We start from the raw sequence: 25532 nt of genomic DNA, 5'->3' as shown, positions 1-25532 counted from the left end.
TCCTCAGGCTTCATGTCTGGAGAAAGACAAGCAGGGCACCCTTACCCGCATCCTGGAGGGCACCGTCCGCCTCGGAAAACTTCAGGAAAAGGTCAAGGTAAGAGCAGGACCACACACACACACACACACACACACACACACACACACACTCGCACTCACTCACTGTCACACTCTCACACACACTCACACACTCTCTCACACAGACTCACACTCTCTCACTCACTCTTTCACACTCACACACACACTCACACTCACTCTCTCTCTCTCACACACACACACATACACACTCTCACTCAACAGCTTGGCACAGCCTCAGGTCATACTAAAGTATGTGTATTACAGTACAAACATGTCAAATTCCTATACTATTGCACTGAAATAAGATTTTCATATTTTCCTGCATTTCATTATTATTGGGTCCGAATTTTATACACCTACAGCCATTGAACGTAATGCAATAATGCTACACATTCCTGATATTTAACTTGAATTTCCTGAGTTATTCATTCATTCACTACATAAAAATCTGTCATTTTCAGCTTCAGACAGAACTATTTTTATTTGAGTCTCTTACACGTAGTTACACTGAGTCCCAAATATTTGCGATATTGTATGCACAGCTAATAGGCTCTAACACGGTTGGCTTTGTACAACCTACGTGGTGAATTACAGGCCCAAAATTCAAAATTCTGATTCAGCCAGAGAAAAAAGACTCCAATAAGCTCCACCTTTAAAAATAATTAAATGAAAATAAATATACACAAATCATGTATGTTTATGTTGATCTATTATCCTACATGAGTTGTTTACACAGTCGGTTTTAGAAACTAGCTTTTTGTTGCATTAGACAAAGACTACAAATAGGAATTGGGATCATTCAGATGTAGATATTTAATTTAATTAAATTAATTAAATATTCTCAACATTTAAAAGGTTTAGTGCAGCTATAGTACAGTATGACGTATGAGTTCAATGTCCTGATCCCTGTGTTTGAGCAGCCTAATAAAACAGACACACAATGGACAAAATCCTCACAGGGACACACATAACGCTTAGTTACAGTAAATAGCCTTCCATCATCCATGTGCCCTGTGAATGGTCACCACACACACACACACACACGCACACACACACACACACACACACACACACACACTCACACTCAGCCTTAGATGCTCATGAGACCTCAATACACACACAAACACCCATTTTGAGTAGTGTGTTATGGCAGGTAATGTAGTAATTCTGCAGAGGCTCTTCTGCTGTTTGAAATTCCATATCTTGCTAAAGCTGATGTGTAAATAAATCAATACTCTTGCAGGTTGACCCTTTGGTGTGTACTTTTACTTTCATTACAGAGATATACTGTAATGAATGGTAGAGAATGGATGACATGAATATGCTATTATTTCTATTCATATAAGTTATGCTTGCTATTTTGGTTAATAATAAACAAGCAGGATTTATATACAGAAGTGTTTATGGTTGGGATTTATGGAGCCTGGTGCTCCAACATTATTTTAAACAGAAATGCTTTGAGTCCGTTCTGGAACTGCTCCTTTAATTTCTGATCACTTGGGAGAATTTGGTGTGCTATTGACATTTAAAGAGCCTATGTTATTGGATCTAGTCTATGAAATTCCATATTCATGTGTTAAGACATGATCAGTTTCATAATACCGCCGTTCGATAATATAAGAGCAGAACCTAGGAAAGTGATCTCCCTCTCTCTCTCTCTCTGATTTAAACGTCTAATAGGAGTTTGATCACTTGTGCCGGACTGAAGCTGACCTAGGGTATGATATTAGAAAAGTTGATTTAGTTTAAGAACAGTTTTCCATCACAAAAGTTTCCAAATAGAACCCCTTTAGAAGGTTTTAAAAGGTCTAAGGTGTGTAAGTCAAGTCAGGTGAGATTTTATTGTAATTCCTCTAGCTTGTATAGAACGGAACGAAGTGTCATTTCTTCAGGACCATGGTGCAACATAGAATAGTACACAGGACAACATAAAGTGCAAGTACACAACAGTGTGAGACGAGAGCAAGACAATAAATATACTTAACAGTACAGTAAATACACTGAACAGGAAATGAAATACACAGAACATGGGCTCTAAACTGTACACTATTGTGTAATGTAGCATCACAAGTTTAGCAACAGTATTGGCAGCAAAAACAGGTTCCATAATATAAAAGTGACTGATGCAGCTTTATGTGTGGTGTTGCAGTAGTGTTGAGTCATATGGGGTTAGGTGTTTGGCTAGCCCAGGTGAGCTTGGGAGGCATCAGTTTGTTGAGTAATCTGACTGCCTCTGGGAAGAAACTGTTGTGGAGTCTGCTGGTGGTGGCACGGATGTTCCTGTACCTTCTGACAGATTGCCGAGTCCAACGAGAGGGGTTGTCTGCAATACTGGTGGCTTTGCAGATGCAGCAGTTGTTGAATGTAATAGTAATACATTGCGTTGTAGCAAATTTCTTATTTAACTTCAAATTGCAGTGTGTCTTCGGTTCATAATATTTGTACAGGATGTTTTCTGTAATGAGGAACTTCCGGAGAATCTTTTAATTCTGTTGCTCCTAAATCCTTTTTCTCCAAGACTGTCTCATTCTGCAACCGTTCAAGTGTGCTTCCATTCTTGTTCCTGTTTTGTTATACCTTCTGTTGCACTGTCATACTAGACAGGCTTCTCCATCAGGGGATGGGGCAGGTACCAAATGCACCCCAACTGGTGGTAAAGCAAGTAATCACCTGGCTGAGACCGTTACTGAATCTGACACCAGAAACGTTTTACTGTAACCCCTTGAAGCCTTGATACCACTGCTGCATCAGATGGTACTGAAACAGGTCAAAGTAGCATCGATGACCATGTAGAAAGTGTGAGCAGCACTGGGGTCGCTGTTGCAGGTGACCGTACTTACCCTCAGGAGGGTAGTGTGAGGGGACAGACATCGCGCTGTTGTTTAAACTTGACTAGGCACTAATGTGTCTCTTTGTGACACAAATGAACTTTAAAGGAGCATGACGCTGAGTTGAGGAAGTGTGAATCTGACGCTGAGTAGGCCCGACTGATGACATTACAGTTCTGAACTTGCAGGATAGCTATGCTGCTAATGATTTTAATCTCAGGGGAAACCACCACAAACCAGTGAATGCCAAACCTTGAGAAAGTCTTCACAAAATCGAGACTTTTTCTTTCTAAAGGATCACAATGATGTTTGCCATGAATTCTGTTTCTAAAAACAGGTTCAAAAGCCTTCACTGAAATGTGAATATGAGTTACAAAGTGTATACTGGGTAGCTCTGTCCTTTTTAACCAACCTTAATTTCAGATTGAAAAAGCATGTGATTGTACTGCATAAAACGTACACTGAGTTGTATACTGAAGCTGAGTAAATGGAATAGGAATGAGCTGAACAAATGTGAGCATGTATTACAGTACACTTCATATCATCATATCATCGTATCATATCATATTGATCATATTTAAATACCTAAACCAATGATTTAGAAATAATAGCTGGCCAATTTTTGTATATATTTTGTACATTCAACCTTGGGGAATACCAGTTTTTCCTTTTTCATGCACCAAATGTATGTCAGAATTGCATAGTTTAAAAAAAATCAGATAATAAGATCATTGTGCTGGATGGAGATTTAACTGCATCTTAGATCACAATATTGATAGCAATCAATGCTTTCTCAGGTGTTAGACATGGTTGAAAATGAATTCTAATCATGTTCCTAAGGCAAGGCTTAACCGCTTTTAGATATTTTGGCATTTCCAAGTCAACAAATTCTCTTGGTCTTGTCAGCTGGGTCTCATAACTCATACTGGCACTTTAATAATAGATTACTGCAGGATCACTTTTTTTTATTCACTCGTTTCATCTTTTCTGGATGAGATTTAGTTCCCCACAGTAAAGTCCAGGGGCGTAACCTGGCCTGGGTATTCATTTTTTTCTTTATCCCCGAATAATTCTCCGCTTGGAGCAGTTTGTCACTACACCACTGAACATCAGTCAAATAAGATGGCAGGGTTGTGATTTTGTATCTCCAGTGAATGGAGTGTTGTATTTTATATCTTCAATGAACGGAGGCGAGACCAATCGGACAGGATTTACAGGAAAATACATGGAAATATTCGTGTCTTATTGGCTGACAGTTCTCACTTGCTAGCACACACAGTCAATTAGTGTGAGGGGAAAATGGATATTCACCGATTTAAAAAAAAAATCATCAGTAAAGGGGTTGAAACTGAAACACTAATATCGTCTGGAAAACAAGGTGTGTAAATATCTATACGAGTTCCAAGTTATGTGAACATGACATGAGCAGAGCATAAGGACAGATAACGTACTTTACATGGCACTGTAGCAGCTAAACCCATACACTGATAGCTTAGTTGTGCCTCCGCTTGACTAGTGACACCAAACTACCAAACTAGTCTCGTGTTAGATGGTCAAAAAGTTTTAGATTTTATCTATCTGGTAGTCCTGCAAACAGTGATAACAACCGAGGCAAGTTTTATGACAAATACAACTTTTTGTCCAATTTTCACATTTTTAAAGCAATTAGCCCTTGCATACAAGAAAAAATGCAAACAGTCTATGTAGAAGTATGTTTTTGAAAGTTTTTTCATGGACAAGAATCTGGGCTCAGCCTCAGATGATTAACAGTCCAGTTAACGCCCCTTGGTAAGTCACTGGTGGGATATGAGCTGCACAATTGCACACAGCACCTGAACTCTGAAAAAGAAGATGAAAACTGAGCTGCATTAAGAATTTCTTGTTCTACAAACATTATTGATACCTAAAATGGCAGTGTTAACATTAAGAGGAATAAACATCCATTAAGGGTTTTATTGAAATAACAAAGCAAGCAAGCACGTAAGAACCTGTCTCTCGTAACTGATTGATATGGATGTACCTATTGTTTTGTTTTTTTTCTTTCTTCAGACAGACAAGCCAAAGGAAAATTAAAAAAAAAATAAATTAATCCGGTCTTTTGCAATTCCCTTCTGTGAAACACTTTGTGGCTACTGGCGTGATTCTTTGTGACCTACCAAAGCTTCCAGAGACAGACCAACTGGAGCTAGAAAAACCTCTGGCATTTTCTGAATGACCAAGATGAGCTCAGGAGAAGTGTCCATCAGCTGTCTCTTTTTAGATCAAGGAAATAAAAGCTTTTGACATTTGATCATTCATATTTTTAGAACCTAGGAGATCTTTTGGCTTTGGTCCACTTTTTGTACCCTACATGTGTATATATATATACATATATACATATATATGTATATATATATATATATATGTATATATATATATATATATATATATATATATATATATATATGTGTGTATATATATAAAATTATATATATATATGTATATATATAAAATGATATATATAACATGCTTAGAATTAACACTTTGTAACAAAACTTTTTTCTGTCACCAGTGACATACCTCAAGACTGTCCATGTTTCAGGAGAAATATATGATCTACTGGCCATATTTCTACTGGCCGTATGGAGCCAGATGTCCAAATACAGCATTATCCTGATGCCAGTGGCCATTAGAGGAGACAATATTGACTGTATTCATCTTGAAAAGATCCATGGTCTAGGGAAATAGCAAAAAAGGTGTGTCTGTCATTGGAACACATACCTTTGGAAACATCTATAAACAGGCAGTGGGAACATGGACATTTGATTGGAGAAATTAGGGAAGCTACTATTTCGGGAAACTACGTCTTTTAATATTGCTCGTCAGTTGTGCAGCTTTTCATTGCACATACCTCATACAGCAGTTTTCTCATGTCTAACAACACAGGACTTTTTATGATATTTCCAATTATCCAAATATTATAGAAGCCACAGTTGACCACAAGAAACATGAAATACATGAAACATGAAATTCAAAAAATTTAATTGCCCACTTTTATACCAAGTTGCATATTCTGCATGCAGCCAATTAATAATCAAATGTCATTTTATTTAGTTACAATTTATGTTTCCTAAAGAACGTGCATTTCCTCTTTATTCTCGAGCTTTTTGACAGCTCTGTGCTTGACCGTTACCACCACATGATGACTTATAAACCACAATTTTCACTTCATGCAGAGTGCATGTTTTAGACAGACTGATGAACCTTAGTAAATTGAAAATTAATCTTGTGTGTGTGTGTGTGTGTGTGTGTGTGTGTGTGTGTGACTGCGTATGTGGGACATTTTTTGGGAGAAACCAGAAGGTCAAGATGTTTTCCTAATGATAGCATATCAAAAGTCCTCGACAGTGGAAAATGTGTTATAGTTTCCAAATATGAAAATATTTACACTGAGAATGATTTCAACAGGAGGCTGAACACAATGTCAGTAAAACAAATGTGTATGTGTTACCACAGTATGTGGTAAATTCTATACTGTTTCTCTAAGCCCAGCAAAGCTGATGTACATCCTCTGTGTGGTCCTGAAGCAAGGCGTCTCTATGGCAACAGCAGGAGTAGTGGGAATTGGTTGGCATGACTGCTGAGACTTCTGTTAGGATGTAGACTGTAGGCAAGGCTGTGTCTAGTGTGTGTGTGTGTGTGTAAAAACTTATAAGCATAATGGTTATTTTTATATTATCCTTTCGAGCTGCCCAATGATTAAAATTTGTTCTTGGTCAAAGCCTGAAGCTATCATTAGTAAATTCGTTGTATCAAATATTCAACATATGCAGTTCGGCGATCAAGTGCACTCCGAGACATCTTTCTGTGCTCTGTAATTACACGCTATGTTTTGACATTGTGCACATTTTATTCTTTTTCTTTTCTGTCTTTTTGAGTCTCTCTCGCAGTCTCTTTCTCCCTCCTGTGCTCGAAGGGGCAGAAGTGATATGACAAATTGCATGTGATGGATTGCAATGACCTTTGAAGAAAATAAGGGTTTCATGCATGAGAATGGTGAAAGGTGTTTCTGTACAGTAGATCAATGATGCCAGTGGTGAGTAAAATAAACAACGTTATAATATAGATGATGATAATAATAATAGTCGTCAGCATCAGCATTTCTCAGAGCTCTAGCACTGTCATCTCTCGACTTCTCAAAAGTCCTTAGAGCACACTTGTTAAGATCAACAACTCAACTTTTACTAATCATGCTCTTAAGCACAGCGACTTGGCCGCACACACCAAAAAGATTACGCACACTACCGCATCAGGCCTGTGTTGATTTTGCGACTGCCAGCTTCTGCCATCTGTGTGTGTACTGTATTTATCCAAGGATTAGATATATCACTTGTCAGAGACTTTATAGCAATGAAAGAAAAAAAGAGGCAAGAAAGATTGTAGATTGTAGGCCAGAGAAGAAGCAAAGCGGACAAGAGAGACCGAAAAGGCTCACCTTGAAGATTATTGTTTCTAAATTATTCAGGATCTATTCAAATTTATGCAGCACCTTGGCCTAAAACAATGGAAAGGAAAACGTTAAATATTTGATTGTGTATATAAATATGGCCTTCAATGGAATTTTGTGCAGACATTTTCAAGGTTGCATTTAGATGAAGGAGCGTGCAACCATTTTTAATGTCGCTGGCATTCATTCATACATTCATTCATTCAGTCATTCATTTTAAGAAACGGCTTTATCCTGATCTGGATTCAGAGCCAGCACTGGGCTGAAGACTGGGCAAGAAATCAAAAATACAAAAAGACGAATACAATGTTATATGTATGAGAAGATGGCAAGCATTGACAAAAGAATGTATTGGGAGTCTATTAGCAGTCTATTAGTTTATTTCCTATTTATTGTAATTATCACATGGATCACTCCAGTTTACTCTTAATTTAACAATATGACTTCCACACTCATTACTTGTAGAGATGCACCGGTGCCAATAATTGGTATCGGCTGATAAAGGCAATTTTTCACGCTATTGACCAATAGTTTGAAAACATCATGATCATGGACGATTATATCCTGTCAATCAAAAGAGGGCGGGAAAACATCGATTTCGTGCTGTGTGTAAACATGATGTGTCTTGTGTGGAATGACGACAAAACTGCAGTTTGTAATCTCTGTAATCTCTGTACTGATAAAAATTTTACACCGGAAGTGAGCAGAGTGAAGCGGGAGTTTCGGCGTCGAGTCTAATTCCAATGATGAAGTAGAAATGCTTTTGTTTGTGGTGAGTGAATGTGAGACTAACAGGAGGTTTTTTAGAATTCAGTCAATCAATTCTGTTAATATGATTGAATAACATTCAATAAATTAAGAATTCTTACTTTAATCTTCAGAATTTAGTTCATGTGTTAATGTTAATTAGAGTAATGTGTTTTCTGTTTATGAGACCAGTTACTGTGAGTTACAACTTGTTGAAATGGAGAGAATAAAGTTTTTATTTGCATTTCTTTCGGAATTGTGGAATTAATTATTATTAATTTATAAGAAGGCATTAAAGGCAGAACTGTCGGTATCGGTCATTGGTATCAGCCGATATCACTCGGTTATCGGTATCGGCTGAGAAAGTTAGTATCGGTGCATCTCTAATTATTTGGCAGCTTATAAAATAGCACATTATACATTATATTTTGTATGATGATCTAGAATAGTGGTCACCTACCCTCTTCCTTAAGATCTACCTTCCTGCAGGTTTCATGTCCAACCAAATTCCAACACACCTGTTTTCTGATCAAGAACTTCTTAAGGCAATGATTAGATGGTAGGGTGGACACAATTATGGTTGGTGCTAAAATCTCCAGGAACAGGGTTGGTGACCTCTGATCTAGAAGTACAGTGGCCGAAAGCAGCCACTAGCTGAGAGTTGCAGCCAATGTTGTTCATTATTTTATTAATCAAAGAAGCTCAGTCCTTGAGATAATCAATGTATCTGGTTTAAGAGGGTGTCTCTTCTAATGTCCTCTGTGCAAAAAAAAATCCTTCTATGGACTTTACAGGTTTGATGCAATTAATTAATTGATTAATAATGTCTTATTTATATATTTACTATTGGCATTCCAATGACTTTGGGTGTATTTAAGCCCAAAATATGAATTTCACGGCGACTTATTGTAGTTAATCAAACTGTCAGACAGTGGCACTGGATTTAATACTGATCCACACTCAAATCAATATCGCATCTCTTCTGTTTTCCATAAATATCGCACTGATACATAAGGTTTATGTAATGTTAGACATTTCTATCTGCATTTTACTTATTATGAGCCAGTATCTGAAATTCATAGAATTGTCAGCTGGAGTTTTATTATTATTATTATTATTAGAGCAAGTGAAATATTTGTAAATCTCAGATTGTGGTAGGCAGGTCCAGTCAGGCAATTAAAAGACAAAAGATTGATATGAGTGTTGATAATTTCCTCTTCTTTAATCAGTTGAAGCATCTCTCAAATATTTCTCAGCCAGTTCTCTTCTTAATGTTCCCCCTTATCAATCCTGAGCGCATTGTTGTATTATCTTTGCAATGTTTGTTTTTCATATTTGCCTTTCACTATTCTTTTGAGAATTCCTCAAGTGTGGTTATTGTGTAGGAGAGATGGAGCAGCAATTCCTGTCATTCTATTACATTTGGCTGTCAATGAAGGGGGGGGAAGACGGAGCCAAAGCCAGTGAGAGAGAAGATGGGAAAAAAAGAACAAAAGCCCACCACAACTATGTATTGACTTCCTTTCAAAAGCCACCACATCATGTTGTCTCAACCGTTCTATTCATGTACTTCATCTAACCCATGGCCCTATTTACAGACTACAGACACCCGTGTAATTTAATGAAAGTGTGAAGGACTTGGCAAGGATACAGTAAACTGAAAACTGGCAGTGTCCCTGTCAGCAGTTTAAAATGTTGCCTTATTATTAGGTTAAAGAACTTAAAGAAAATCCATTTTATTTTAGAAAACCCATGGTTTTCCCCATAGATGGCTCCAGCTTAGTATGTGCTCTTAACATCTATAGTATGAATCACTTCTTTGACCTCACTATTCAACAAGTCTTAACATTTCATTGATTGCTACAGCAGTACCCAGAATAAAATTAATTAGCTCATTATGGCTGCAAACACAAAGCTCAAACTTCAATACATGTTTCATATTAAAAGCATTTGCAGCAGCTTCCATACCGGAACCTGTTTCCACTGGCTTGCCTGGGCATTATGGAGGCCATGTTGGGGATTGTGTGCCAGGCTTTGGGGCTTTAATATGGTACTATTAAATTAATATGGTACTATTAAATTAATATGGGCTTTAATTTACTATTATCGATTAATGACCGACGCTTAGTAGCGCCTACTCAGCATGGCTAAAGGTCACTTTCCAGAACCTTCAAACTAACCATCCCTCAGTGGTGGAATGAACTTCAAACATAAATCCGGACCGCAGAATCTGTCATATTTTCACAAAACAGTTAAAGACCCACCTCTGCCGTGAGCACGTAACTAACAGCTAAAATGCCAACCTGACATTATAAAAATAAAAAAAATGACACTGACTCTGGCTCTTACACCTCTACTCTGTGCACTTTGCTTCTCTAGAACTTAATTATAAATCTTGTATGGTAGCACTTCTTGTATTGTTCTCTGCTTGATATATCGCTTGGCTTGTATTTCCTCATTTGTAAGTTGCTTTGGATAAAAGGTTCTGCTAATTGAATAAATGTAAATATACTAACAGGAATCTACACTGGGAAGCATTCCTCTTTGACAGTGTGGACTGGTGACGCAACATACATCCTACAGCCTTAATGTTAGGAATGATTTATACTTCTGCGAACACATGTTTGCAAGCATGTGATGGCATCTTGCGTGGCCACTCACATGGGTGCCTGCCTTCATAGTTCAATGTAACATGAGTGTGTACACTAGGGAACAATGTCAAAATGTGCCAGAATGAATGAAATAGGGAAAGCAAAACAGAACAGTGATTAATTGTAGGAATAATAAATATAAGACAGCAGGGGTGTAACATTATTTTGAAAAGTGTTGAGGGGGAATAAAAAGAAACCTTGCATGATTTAGTTATTAGCACTTATTCACCAAGTAAATTCACAAAAGATGAAGTAATTCATATATTTCATCACTCCAAATTAATTAGTGTCCAAATACACAGTTGGATGCTTTATAATTTTGTTTGTTTTTTTTAAAAAAAAAATAAAAATTTGCTACGGTTTACATCACCTTGTCGCCACTTTATTGTGAGTCTTTTAGAAGAAAAAAGCAAGTAAATTTCGTGATCCTGCAGGTTGATTAAAGTGGCCATTATAATGACCGCTCCAGTCAGTATAAAGTCTCGCACTATATCCTCATACGCCATAATATCATGATCATCGTTTCCTGTAAATAAATCAATGATTCTGTAATGTGATCATACAAGTGTGTGTGATGCAAAGACAGAAAAAAAAGATAGATACATTATAGCTGTACGGATGCAAGAGTATCGTCAGACAGGAGATATTTTTATTAGAGACCAAAAGCATGAATACAGCCAAACTGATATTGCTAGAAATAATATTTCATCTGTTACTGTTACAGGATGTTATGTATATGATGTCTAACGGGCTACACTTACAGAAAGGGGTTGGGGAAGCACGTCCCCAGCCTATAGAAGACAGAAAGTACTGGATGTCATGTGTATTCAGGGCAGTCTGCAACCTTTAATGGAACTGGCACAAGTTGGGTTTCAGGGTCTCATCACAATGTTTCCGAGTACACATCCGGATACACTTCCCCGCCTCAACCAATCAGCATTTGCCTGAAGGCTAGTTGACTCACAGCACCCTAGATACTCATGATTCAATGTTAGCTTTTGGGAGGACAGAAGGAGAGACCATTATTGCACCTCTTGGACATAAATGTCCCTCTCTGTGTCATGATGCACATACACTTTAAAGCCCCAGACACCAGATGTGACTTTTTGTTGTTGTTGTTTTTGTTGTTAAGGAAGAGACTGGTTTAAATTTTTAGATTATTATACAACAGTTAGCTCTGGTCCAGTTATTTGATAGGAAAAGCGGTGCTCCAAGGTTGCTGATATTAAATATAAAAGCACTGGAACATAACTGTTTGTATCACTCTACTTGTTTGTGTTCATCACATAAAATTCCAATTCTAGCAATAGTTTTTTAATAGAAAATGCTACTACACTTACTATGGGCTGTCAGTCAGCCTATGTGTTGCTTGGCAACACACAATTCTCTATCCAGCTGTGGCTTCTTTGGGAACTATTTTCATTGATGGAGCAAAAATAAACAATATATTTGGGCATATTGTGTCTGAAATGTCAGTTACTATATATTAATTTCTTGTTTATAGAACTGATATATGAAAGCAATATTACACTCACAATCCTGCTGTTGTACTGTTGTATATCAGCACAGTTGGAATTACCTGATATTCAGTACAACAGCGCTCTTGCTCATGCGATATTGCGATATATTAAGTTTAACAGCCCTCAACACATATATGAAAGTGTCCTTGTGTTATTAGTTTGTTCACACTCATCGTTATGAGACACACTTTTGTCGTGTCCAGTCAGCTTCTGCTGGAGCAGTCACACATGCCTTGACAAAGGCACTGGCAGAATCCGTACATGAGACACACAGTAAGGCTAGTGGGGACAAGGCTAACACATACAATGCCCAGAGTAACTCTTTGGATCACCAGTAAGTATATGCCAAGTGGCAAGGACCCAAAGTAAAAAAAGCCCAGAAGCCACACAAGAATCCGCGGTACGTGATTACAAAACTTAGTGAATGCATCCTGGTCCATGGTGCCACCATTTGATGCCACTGATATAGAGTCCAGGCTGTGTTCCCCATAGTCATCGGAGCTACCATTACGACTGGATGAATGCTGTGCATCTCTCTGGACCTCCATAATAGTGATGACCAGGCAGTTAGACGAATCGTGGTATGGACTATCACTAGACGATAGGCTCTTGGGTGTCAGTACCACCTCTTTGCTGTGGTCTGAATTCCAGCACTTGTCCCGAACCGCCAGGAATGACATTATGTTTGAGTCGTCTGGTAGTGCTGCCACTTCATAGTCATTAACTCTTGTCTCGTGCCGGCAGAAGGGACAGCAGATACAGCCCGAGCTGTCTCCAATGTCCAGGATCTTGTTAAGGCAGCGGGCACAAACGCGGTGCAAGCAGTCCAGTATCTTGGGCTTACGGCTATGAATGTTGTAGCGCTGGTAGCAGATCTTGCACTCCATCTCATCGCTGGTGTTTGAGGCATTGGGGTTAAAAGTATTGCTTGGATTTGTGGGTGCATTGGCATTGTGTATAGGGCTTCCAGAGACGCTAGGCTTAGTGAGAGCATTGGGATGGGCGTTTGTACTGGCACTAGTGTTGTCACTGGAATTAGCAGGCCTCTGCTCTGGTTCAGCCTGAGCACAGCTCATCTTGGCATCATACTCTGCAGGAAAAAAGAGAGGGAAGAGTTTTATTGTGTAAAAAAAGCTCTTTGGCTATTATTTATTTGTGTTTTTCAAAACGATAATCGTTCACTTTCACTTTTTACTTTTATTCATTTATATTGCTTATAAAAATATGACTGAAATTATTATTTTTTTCACCTAATTTGGTCATATTGGGTCATTAAATGTAGACGGGATTTTTCTTCATTATTTGCTGCCACTTGCTGGCTTTTCTATAGTGTATGAGAAAACCCAAGAAGGAAGATTAATTGTAAGTGAAAGAATAAAATGGAACAGGCTCTGGGCAAATGTTCCAGCCTTCTCCACAAACATTTCCCTATTGGTGATAACCTGGGTACAGGCATTTCTAAAACTGATTTGTTTTGGTTTTTCAGAGTGTAGTAACATGGCGTGCAAATATTGCTGATTGAATTATAGCAGAGTGATGGCGTTGAGCGATGCTGGAGTTTAGGCCTATTTGTACAGATTGACTGTGTGATTAAGCCAAGGCTGATGCTGTCAGTCACTTGAATTAGGATGTGATAGGGAGCTTGTTCAGTAATGCTTGCCCATGAACCTGTGTTAGAACCCTGTATATAAATCTCTCTCTCTCTCTCTCTCTCTCTCTCTCTCTAAAGTGGATAAATCTGAAATTTTGTTTTCATACTGTAGTGTGAATAAGAGAAAACACAGCTTTTTTGGTATGATTGTCACAAGATGGTGGAACTGCAAGCTTGTTTTCAGTATTAAATCATTTAATTTCACATTTAACCGATTGTATAATATACAAACAATGTCAAAGGTGGCATTCAAATGCCAGAAAGCTTGTTTTCAACATGCATGATATTGTTATCCTGGGATAATATACATATCCATAAACATGTCCTATGTGTCACAGCAATATAACATTCAGAAGGAGCTGGGTTTTTTTTTTTTTTTTTTTTTTTTTTTTTTTTTTTTTTTTAAAGTGTTTGCCAATCCTAGTCCTGAAATAGCCATGCTCTGCATATTTTATAGTGTTCCCTGCTCTAAGAAAACATGATTCAGCTAATCTGATAAGTAGCAAGAGGCTTCCTGAGTTGACATGCAGAAACACTGCAGCATCCTGAACCAGAATCATGATTTCAAGGTAGCACTACATGTACATTTCTTGGCAAAAAACACTTAGTTCTGATTGGACACAAGACCAGAGAAGGCTGCCATGGAAAAAAAGAATCATCTCTGATTGTTTTGACTATGAATAAGGTGACTATTTTTCTTATAGTTAACACATTTTCCACTGTTTTAATGAGCAGTTATATTTGTGTATGTAGAATGCCAGAATGCCAATGCAAGCTCTTATTGCATTGTCTGTCTCTTTTTAACATGTAGCTTCTGATACCATTATCAGTTGTGGGTGTGCAGCTTTTTATGTTCCCATAAATTACGTACCAGAGACTGTATAATTTATACATATTACCATATTACGTTTATTGTTCATTTAAAAGCTAAACTCCATAATCATGGAATTAAATGGAATCTTCTCTTTTTGCCTGTGATGTTCGACATCACACCTTAGGATTGGTCAGAGGAATTTATCACTTTTTAATATAATGAAATTGCTTAAATTGTCACCCTGTTATATGCTGTGTGGCATGTTGCTGTCGCCAGAATTATGGCTCCATGTCATAAACTAACCTGGCAAATCAGTGGTTGTCTATTGCTTTTCGTTTGAGCAGACAGGAAGTATTATTCACTTTTCAATGCAAAACTCAATCAGGCAGATAGAGGTAAACATATAGTCATTGTTTTTATTCAGTAATGTGGCAATATCGTAAACCATAATAAGGGTTTATTGGCAATTATTGGGGTAAGAATGAATAACAATTAATTTTGATCAGCACATATGTAATATACAGTTGTGCCCAAAAGTTTGCATACCCCTGGCAGAATCTGCTAAATCTTAATACTGTTAACAAAATAAGAGGGATCATAAAAATCCCATGCTGTTTTTTTATTTAGTACTGTCCTGAATAAACTATTTCATGTAACAGATGTTTACATATAGTCCACAAGACAAGGTTATAGCTGAATTTATAAAAAATGACCCTATTCAAAAGTTTACATACCCTTGATTTTTAATACTGTGTGTTTGTTACCTGGATGATCAGCGACTGTGTTTATGTTTTGTGAGAGTTGTTCATGAGTCCCTTGTTTGTCCTGAGCAGTTAAACTGCCCACTGTTCTTCAGAAAAATCCTCCAGGTCCTGCACTTTGGTTTTTCAGCATCTTCTGCATATTTGACCTCTTTCCAACAATGACTATATGATGTTGAGATCCATCTTTTCACACTGAGGACGACTGAGGGACTCGTACACAACTATTACAAAAGGTGCAAATATTCACTGATGCTCAAGAAGATAACACGATACATTAAAATCCAGGGGGGTGTAAACTTTTGAACAAGATGATCAGTGTAAAACTGTATATATACACACAGACCTATCTATATTTCTCTCATTCAATACAGATACTCACATTTCTCTCTCTCTCTCTCTCTCTCTCTCTCTCCCTCTCTCTCCCTCTCTCTCTCTCTCTCTCTCACACACACACAGACTACTTGCAGAAATCAAAAAATCTGCATATCAAACATATTGCCAGAAATGCTCTCAAAAAAATTTGGAAATTGTTGGCTTTTTTTTTTTTTTTTTTTTTAAATACATATTTGGACAAGCAAACATTTAATAATCTTTGAAACAGTGCCTATTAATTAAGTTGATATAGCTTTTTAAATCATTTATTCAACGGAAATAGCAATAGATGTGATATCCGTCTGTGGAAAAACTAAGTATACCCTTGGCCTCAGAAGCTAGTTTTGCCCCCTTTAGTAGAAATAACTTCTTGTAGGCGTTTTGTATAATTATCCACCAGGCTTGGTGGAATTATTGACCACTCTTCCATGCAATATTCTTTCAGCTGCAAGATGTTTGAGGATTTTCTTGCATGTACTGCACGTTTCAAATCCCCCCACAACATTTCAATGGGATTCACATCCGGGCTTTGACTAGGCCATTCCATAACCCACCATTTCTTCATTTTGAGCCATTCCTTGGTTGATTTGCTAGTGTGCTTAGGATCATTATCCTGTTGAAAGGTCCACTTACCGTTCAACTTCAACTTTTGGACAGATTGCCTCACATTATCTTCAAGCACTCTTTGATATGATACAGAATTCATAGTTGAATCAATGAATATGAGCTGTCCAGTCCCTGAGGAAGCGATGCAACCCCAAACCATAACATTTCCACCACCGTGCTTCACAGCTGGTATGAGTTGCTTCTCCTGAAAAGCTGTCTTTGGTCAGTGCCAAATATGTCTGCTGTTACTGTGGCCAAACAGCTCTATCGTTCATTTGTCTGTCCAGAGCACATTATTCCAAAAGGCCTGCAAAGGTTTTTTCCTGGCACGCCTCCCATGCAGGTCTAATTTGTGCAGTTACTTTCTGATTGTACATGTATGCACTTTGACACCAACAGTTGCAAGACTTACTAGCAGATCCTGTGATTAAATTTTGGGGTTTTGTTAGACTTCTTTTTGCATCAGACGTTCTGCTCTTGGGCTGAATTTGCTGAGACAGCCAGTCATGGACAACTTGGCAATCATTTGTAGATTACACCATTTGTAGATGATTTTCCTTACAGCGGAATTATGTATCTAAAATAATTTTTATATCACTTGCCATAGGCTTCCACAACCTTTTTTCTGAAGCCCTTATAGAACTCTTTAGATCTTGGCATGATGACACCGCACACGTCAATAACATAGGGAACACCAGCCATACAAATAAGACCGGTTCCACCTGCACTCCCTAAGCAGGTTCTAATAACTGGCAACCAATCTTGCACACCTGATTCTAGTTATATGGACTTGAACGTGTTATAAATGTAGGGGTGTACTTACTTTTTCCATCTGACTGATCTGTTTGTTGTTAAATTGTAATTGTGAAAATTACTACAAAATTATTAATTTTATGTGCCACATGAGAGTGTATCACCTTTATTAATAGGCACTGTTTCAAAGAGGATCAAATGTTTGCTTGTCCAAATATGTAAAAAAAAAGCCAACACTTTTCACATGACTGTATGCATAAAACTAGAGGAAAGGCTTCATCGTAAAGCACATCCCCAGATCCCATAAAAATGTGTGGAATTTGAATTATCTCCACTATCCACTCTTGCAAAAAACAAAGCAAACCCTGTAAGTGATATTAGTGTTGCCTTGGCTCAGCACTGTGTTGCTTAACAAAACTCTCACAGTTTCACCCTTGACATGCTGGTATATGGAAACACTGATGAAACCTAGCAAAATCAAGTGCAGCGCAGAGCTGTCGTATTACTCTCCTGCTAACTCAATACTCTTGCAGTTAAAATATATTAAGGGGAAAATAAAGACATTAGCCCAAGTCAAATAATATCATTTGCGTGTGATGTGAGGAAAGAACTCTACAGCTTATGTATAAATGTTGGCCAAAAACTTGCTGACTCTTTGTTGAGGGTGCAAACACTATGTGCTATATTTTCGAGGATAAGGTTTATGGCTGTAATATACTCGTTAGTTTCCCCATTGTCTGTATTAATGCACTTAACTAGCTATCTGTACACCTTAGATTTTTACATAACGTTAGCTACCATGTCATAGGCTAGTTGGTTTTAGGGAAACCAAATCATAGGACAGGGCAGTTGTACTGGAGCTTTCATTTGCATGATTATAAGGTTTCTCACAGCTGGTACTGTAATTCAAATTATTTATCGCCATCAAACAGAGAGTTTAGTAATTGCCTATGAGGAACTTTTTCACCTGGCTGAATCTTCAGTATGAGGCACTACAGTCTCACTTATCTTGGCTTTAATATACTATAATTTTAGTCTTCAAACAAATGCTGTGACTTCACTCACTCAGTGTTGCAATCAGTAAATTCTGGCAGCAGCAGAATTTCAAATTAGTAATCCACTAGTGACTTCAGACTATATCCCATTCCAGTGTTAGGAAATGCTCTGCTTATGCTTGTTTTTCCGTATTGTTTTTAACATTTTCCAGGTATCGCTTGGCAGAATCATTTGGTTAGCTAATCCTTCGGCTTCAGTTAAATATGTGCATTAAATAGGCAGAATGTCACAAATATGTCTATTAAAAGATTTTGACATACTGTCTACTAATAATAAGACAGCATTCTCACTGATTATTGGATCATTACTCAATTATTACTACTAATAGAAGCAGGTTTCAACAGTGGTACCTACACCCTTGACCACCCTAGAGGTGTGAAAGCACGATTAATCAATAGCCAGTGTTTCCACACGAAATGTGCCAATAACGTGTTGTCTTTATGCTGTGGAACAAAATAAAGTGATTCTGATTAAAGCTGTAACAGATGGTATGGCTCCTTACACTAAACAGATGACTTACTATACAGTATATGAGGCTAAGCTGCCAATTACTGCAGGAAAAATGCAAGAAAAACCTTTGCTTGTTCCTGGTGTGTATAAGAGGGAAATGCTCCTAGACACATTGTCCATTAAGCTGCATTAAGTGCTAAACACTGTTCTCTCTTAAACCAAGCCATCTTATTTATCTCGTACTCCATAACGATCAGTAATGTGTGTTTTAGTCTGTGTAGCAGAAAGAGCCAGCCTGGTTTAATTATTAAAATGAACAATGCATGCCATATAAAACCCAGTTCATTCAAATAATAATATCATTTGTTAATTCCCTGTAAGAGATGAGGTAAAGAAATAGAGGCTTGTCTGCATTTAAAGTAGCATTGAGCTAAATGAAGATATCAGGGATCGTGGCACATTTACTTGAATGTATGGTGATGTATGGTGTCCTCACTTGTTGACTGTTAATTTGCGCCTTTTTTTTTTTTTTTTTAAAAGAAAAATATTGGATGTACAGTAACTCATCCCCAAGCCGCTCCATTGTTATTATACTGATTTTTTTTTTCCATATTAAGTACTGTTCCTCCTTTTCCAACTTGGCTGAAAGTGACAGACACTGCACATGTCTGTCTATATGTCTGTCTAAACATACCCAAAAGGTCTAATTGAGTAAAAAAAAAAAAAAAAAAAGACTCTAACAAACATTATATATATATATATATATATATATATATATATATATATATATATATATATATATATATATATATATATATATATATTTTTTAAATAAAACATATAACTCCAGAGCTTAACTGTCTAATTATTGTATTTGTTAAAAGTATAAAAAAATTATATAAAAAATGTAGACCTACAACAACTAATCGATTATGAAAATTGTTGTTAATGAATCTCATTATCGATTAGTTGGTCTGCATGTGGCACGGGGTACGTTTACTCATTTGCGTTGCTTCTCTTCTGCAAACACGTACCGGGGAGTACAGACCAGTTATTGTTTCCCAAATGACGTACTATGCACTTATACTATGCATTATATACTCTACCGTCTAGTGTATGCATTTTAGAAAGGTAATATTGTCTCAAATGGAACACGAGACATTTTTTTACTAACTGGAAGCATGAGCCGCTTCCCAGTCGATGGCACATAACGTCATACGCATGTAATGCACTGCCACTAGCTTTAGCAGATACCCAGAATCACCGACAGTGACTTTCTTCAGTTTACTCTTTGTCAGCGCTACTTTTTATTCCCAACATGACCTCAGTCACTATCAGATGGAGGCATAATCATCAAATGACAGCAGAAAAATTGTGTGACCCATGTCCTCTAAGGCAGGGGATCATTGTATATTCAATGCCACTGTAACCTGCAAACTTTACAAAACGGAGCTTGTGTAGCATGGAAGCATGACAGTGATGTACGAACACAAACTTGTGCTCTACTGTGTGCAAGGACTTGGGGAAAGTCGTGCGAGTTGTTTAAATGGTTTAGTTTAATTTAAGTTTATTGTCATTATATGGTGTATTGGTGTGCGTGCAGTGTAATTTCTGTCATTTATTATAATGTAAGCTATAGTAACGAGGCCGCGTTGCTACTCACTCGCAGTGTAGATGCAGTGCTAAACAGCAGGAGTGCATGTAAGATCTGTAATGTCTAATAAAAACAGTATGATCAAAGTAAACACAAGTAAAGCAATATGCCTAAAGGCAGTGAGCAACAGAAACCACAAGGTGCAGTGAAAGTGAGATTTTATTATTAATTTAAGACTGTAGTTTAATTATCAGTGCTTTTTTCAGCAGTACTTGCATTCACTGGCCACTTTAATTTCAACACCTGTACCCCTGCTCCTTCATGCAATTATACAATCATGTTGCTCTCAGAATTTTGATCTCTGTGACTTTGAGCATTGCATAGTTGTTGGTGCTTGATAGACAGGTTTGAGTATTTTACAAAAGGCTGATGAAGCCTGGGATTTTTACTCTAGAGTGTCTAGAGTTCACACAGTTCTGCATGCAGAAACAGCTTGTTGATGGAAAAGGTCAGAGAAAAATCGCCAGACTGGTTTGAGCTGACAGGAAGCCTACAGTAACTTGAATAACTACACTTTACAACCGTGGTGGGCAGAAAAGCATCTCATAATGTCAAACCTTGAGGCAGATGGGTTTACAACCAAGTTAATCAAAACTGGATAGTTGAAGATTGCAAAAAACCTTGTGATGTTAAAATGTCTACTAAAATCTGTACTTTAGTTCACGAACACCCATGAAGTGAGGCCTTCGCTTATGTTGCAAATTGATATTTAATGATATCTAAACTAATATTAAATTAGCATTAAACTGGTTGATGTTTCAGTGATCTGGCTTTGTGTGTGTGTGTGTGTGTGTGTGTGTGTGAGAGAGAGAGAGAGATAGTGAGAGAGAGAGAGAGATAGTGAGAGAGAGAGAGAGATAGTGAGAGAGAGAGAGAGATAGTGAGAGAGATAGTGACACCACAGTGTATGTAGTCTGTTGTGTTTCCTTTTATGTAACCTCCCCCATTCAGAGACTGAATTTCCTCAACTAATCCAATATGTTTGTTCATTTTATTTTTGTTTATTATTTAAAGGAACTGGAAAAGGAACTTCACACCTGAAACTGAATATCTACCATCAGGCAGTATCTGGTCTAGAGCACTGTGTTAAACTCTAGTTAAACACTGAGTTTAGGGTTGTAAATTTTTAGAAGTCATTCCTGTGGTTAAATATAGCTGCCTACATAAGCTGTTTAATATGTTGATGAGTGAGTCAGACTAAAATCTAGCTCCTAATAGTCTGCATTTCTTATACTTTGTCTGAGTAATAAGCATGCAAAATCTTATATCTGCCGTTCTGTATTTTTCCACACTGTAATATTATATTTATGCATAAGTCTAGTGTTTTAAGTTGTAGGTTTCTCTGTATTTTTTTTTTTTTTTTTATTCCTCAGATGTTTACATCTTTAGTGGAATTTCTTATCTCATCAGTACTACCATCATTCATTAAAAAACCCAAAAAAACCCAACAACATTATAAATAAACCCCTGTGTTAAAGCCTGTACAAAAGATAGACTGTGTGTTCTGTGAAACAGAGCACTTGTAGTCTTATGCAGTATTACAGATTATATCACAGCACTGGTGAGTTCTCACCGCTTATTTCTCAAAAGGTGTTGAATCATTTTCAATTACATCATGACTCTGAAAAGTGGTCCAGGCCACAATAGTAAATTACATATTTATGCACTTATCATTTTATAGTAACAATCAAATTACTTTGTTAGCCAGACACTCAGCTGTCGCTGCTATATTCAATGTAGTCCAACAGTAAACTTATTTTCTTTAACTAAGAAAAATATATTATCTTTCAGAGGTTGCTACGGTTAAGATGTTTGTTAAGAGAGCATTATTTGTTTTTGTTAAAATAAATAACTGTGAGTCAATGTGAAATTATAATTCCCAATCAACCCTCTGTCAGGGGTGTCAGGCTAGATACGTCAAATGTCATACCCCAGCAATAGGCACAAAAGATCTCAAACTACAGAAAGATAGGTGAGAGTTAGCAGCCAGTCAGGGGAGAGCAAGAGTGAGAGAGCATAAAGTCAGAGTCCAAGTCAATTTAATACTTGAAAAAGGAAAATACTTCATATTGCCAAAGGTTTGTGGACACTAGACCACTGAACATCCCAATCCAAAACCATGAGCATGAATATGGAGTTGATCCTCTCTTTACTGCTGTAACTCCTGCTATGCTCCACTTTCCTGGGAAGGCATTCTAATGGACTTTGGAGCGTGGCTGTGGGGATTTGTGCTCATTCAGCCACAAGAGCACATGAGGTCGGGCACTGACGTATGGCAAGAAGTTGGTGATCCAGTTAATCCTAAAGGTGTTCAGTGGGGTTAAGGTCAGGGCTCTGTTCAGGCCACTTGAATTTTTTCCACACCAACCTTGGTAAGCAATGTCTTAATGGACCTCACTTTGTGCACAAGGGTCATTGCAGAACAGGATTGGGCCCCTTAGTTCCAATGAAAGGAAAAAAGCTACAACACATAAATACATTCCAAACAATTGTGTGTTTCCAACATTGTGGCAACAATTTGGGGAAGACCCTCACATGGGTGTGATGGTCAGATGTCCACATATTCTGGGACATATATATTGTAGATTCATGTTGGAGTTTGGCTTCCTTCTTGCTGAACTGGTAATGTATTTATTTGATTTCTAGTATGGTGGGAAACTGTGGAATTTGCATGGTTGCTCAGTTATACTATGACAATCTCAGTTGTATCAGGTGAGAGTAAGCCATCTGGGGTGACTGCTGGGTTTATTTATTGCTCAGGGTTTCAGAGTTGCGCATACTTGGGCACCTTTCCAAAATACATAGTGCCATACTAAATAGTTTGTCAGCACAAATAGTAATTTGTGCCATTACTAATTAGGCATGCTACTTTTGGTGGCATGTTACTTATGGTGCAATATGCTGTTTGGAACACAGGCTTGAATACCCTCTGTACATGTGTATTTACAGACATGAGATTAATTTGTGTGGTGGCGAAGAGGACATTGAACCCCCGCATTTTGAAATGTTCTTCCCCAAGTAGCTTGCAATAGCATATTTCTACCAGAAGGGACACAATTACAAAATGGTACATCCAACATATTTAACATTTTAATGAAGTAAACTCTAGGGTCAGCGGTCTGTAACACTCAAATGTATAGGTGTTCCTTTATATTTTCTGGGACAGGGATATTCATAAAGGGAGAGAAATATTAACAGAGGAAAATGTTGGAGCAAGATTGAACATTTATAACTGTTATGACATAAGCGACTACACCATAGTGTGCAGTACTCAAGCCCACTTTGCGTGTATCAAAGGCAATCAGTAGGGTAGTGGTAGCTCAGTGGTTAAGACATTGGACTACTGATCAGAAGGTCGTAAGTTCACATCGAAGCCCTTGACCAAGGCCCTTAACCCTCAACTGCTCAGTTGTATAAATGAGATAAAAGTTGCTCTGGATAAGGGCGTCTGCCAAATGCCATAAATATAAATCTAACAATTGAATTTTGATTAACTGTGAACATCTTGTGAAATTGCTTTCTAGGTAAGTGCTCTCTAGGTGATAATGGACAGTGTCAGGGGGTGGATTCTGTCAGGAAGACAGTTTTGATATCTTCATGCGATATATTTATTTCTGTGCTGATGAACATACAAATTTGGGTGAATTTCCACGGTGTAACAGGTGTAAGTGAATAAATAATAATGGCAGTCATTGTTATCCACATCATATTACAAATTCATCACAAATTCATTACAAGCTTTTCTGTTAGCTTTCTAAACATTCATAAACTCAACTGCTGTCTTGAGAACACTAAACAATTGGCTTTTCCTTAGGTCTATGCTCCAGATGTTGGTTTGTTTGAATGAACTATATAATAATAATAATAAGTGTGTAGTGCTGTTGCCATGGTTGCTCTCTTCCCCCTGGTTTCCCTGTCGGAACACGGGGAACTATTTGTGCATTGCTAGCTGAAATAATTGGATTCATCCAGCAAATTAAGGCCTTGATGAGCACTTTATGATTATACCTCTTATGTTGGTTTAGGTTTACATGATGGGAGTTGTATCAATGCATATAGTGAAAGGAAGGTTGTTTGCAGATTAAACACAGGCTGAAATGCAGTTGTTCTGTAAGGCTGCGTGTGTAAACGTAAATGCACACTTAATGACACTTGGAAAAAAGTACAAGCTTATTAACAAGGTTTATAGTCAAATACTTCTTGCATAAGAGCACAATAGCCTGTTTTGTTCTTTTTTTTTTTTCATGTTTACCTTAACCAATACGCCGTTTGAGCTGTTTCTACATAAAAGCACATACAGGATGAAGTCCATGCAATTGGATTAAATAAGCACCCATGATGTGATGTACCACAGCCTGGAAGTCACTTCAAGGACAACTTTTTTGTGTGTAAATTAATATGAAGTGCATGTAAATCTGAAGGTTAATTCTGCCATTCAGCAACAAAAAAAGAAAGAAAGTAATATTGAGATGTTGTCTTAATTCTGACCATGATATTTAAATTATGATCATCATAATGTAGGTTTTATCAAGGCTGCACAAGTGACTAGACTGAGTACCTTTTAAATTTTATCCACAGTATTTTCTCAAATGTTGTCCATATTGCAATTCTTTGTCTTTTTTTTTAACTTATGCTGTAGTTTATTCATATAGTTTCTTTTATTTTTTAACTAACATGCACTCAGTGGCCACATTAATAGAACCACGTGTACACTTGCTCGTTCATGCAATTATAAAATTAGCCTGTGGCAGCAGTCACGATGTATAAAATCATGCACATACAGGTCAAAAGCTTCAGTTCATGTTCACATCAAACATCAATACAGGGGAAAGATGTGATCTCAGTGACTTTGACTGTGGTGCCAGACAGGCTGACTTGAGTATTTCAAAAACTGCTGATCTTCAAAAACCTGCTGATTTTCATGCACAACCATCCCTAGAGTTTAAACAGAAAGGTGGAGGGGAAAACAAACAAAAAAAAAAACATCCGGTGAGTGGCTGTTGCCTTACTGATGCGAAAGGTCAGGCGAACAGCCAGACTGGTTTGACCTACAGTAATTTAGATAACCACTCTTTACAGCCATGGTGAGCAGAAAAGCATCT

The 25532-nt window shown here is 37.5% G+C and overlaps 2 protein-coding genes across 6 annotated transcripts in view; one reads left to right on the top strand and one right to left on the bottom strand.

The window, feature by feature from the left end:
• cep89 (centrosomal protein 89) overlaps nucleotides 1-25532 on the top strand; it is a 111254-nt gene that overhangs the window by 46321 nt on the left and 39401 nt on the right. For 2 of the 5 annotated variants that reach the window (XM_053616554.1, XM_053616553.1), the window contains one exon: nucleotides 8-97. In XM_053616554.1, the coding sequence (XP_053472529.1) occupies nucleotides 8-97 (90 nt within the window). Of the gene's footprint in view, nucleotides 1-7; nucleotides 98-5457; nucleotides 8384-25532 lie in introns of those variants that run through there. The other 3 variants (XR_008384864.1, XR_008384863.1, XM_053616555.1) reach the window with 3 other exon arrangements.
• zgc:165481 (uncharacterized protein LOC100073327 homolog) lies at nucleotides 12261-13460 on the bottom strand. Its single transcript, XM_053616573.1, has one exon. It carries the CDS (start codon nucleotides 13384-13386, stop codon nucleotides 12514-12516), a length of 873 nt encoding a protein of 290 aa, XP_053472548.1. The 5' UTR covers nucleotides 13387-13460; the 3' UTR covers nucleotides 12261-12513.

This window comes from Ictalurus furcatus, chromosome 27, assembly GCF_023375685.1.
Source record: "Ictalurus furcatus strain D&B chromosome 27, Billie_1.0, whole genome shotgun sequence".
In the NCBI taxonomy this organism is placed as follows: Eukaryota; Metazoa; Chordata; class Actinopteri; order Siluriformes; family Ictaluridae; genus Ictalurus; species Ictalurus furcatus.
This window is presented reverse-complemented; position numbering and strand designations above follow the sequence as displayed.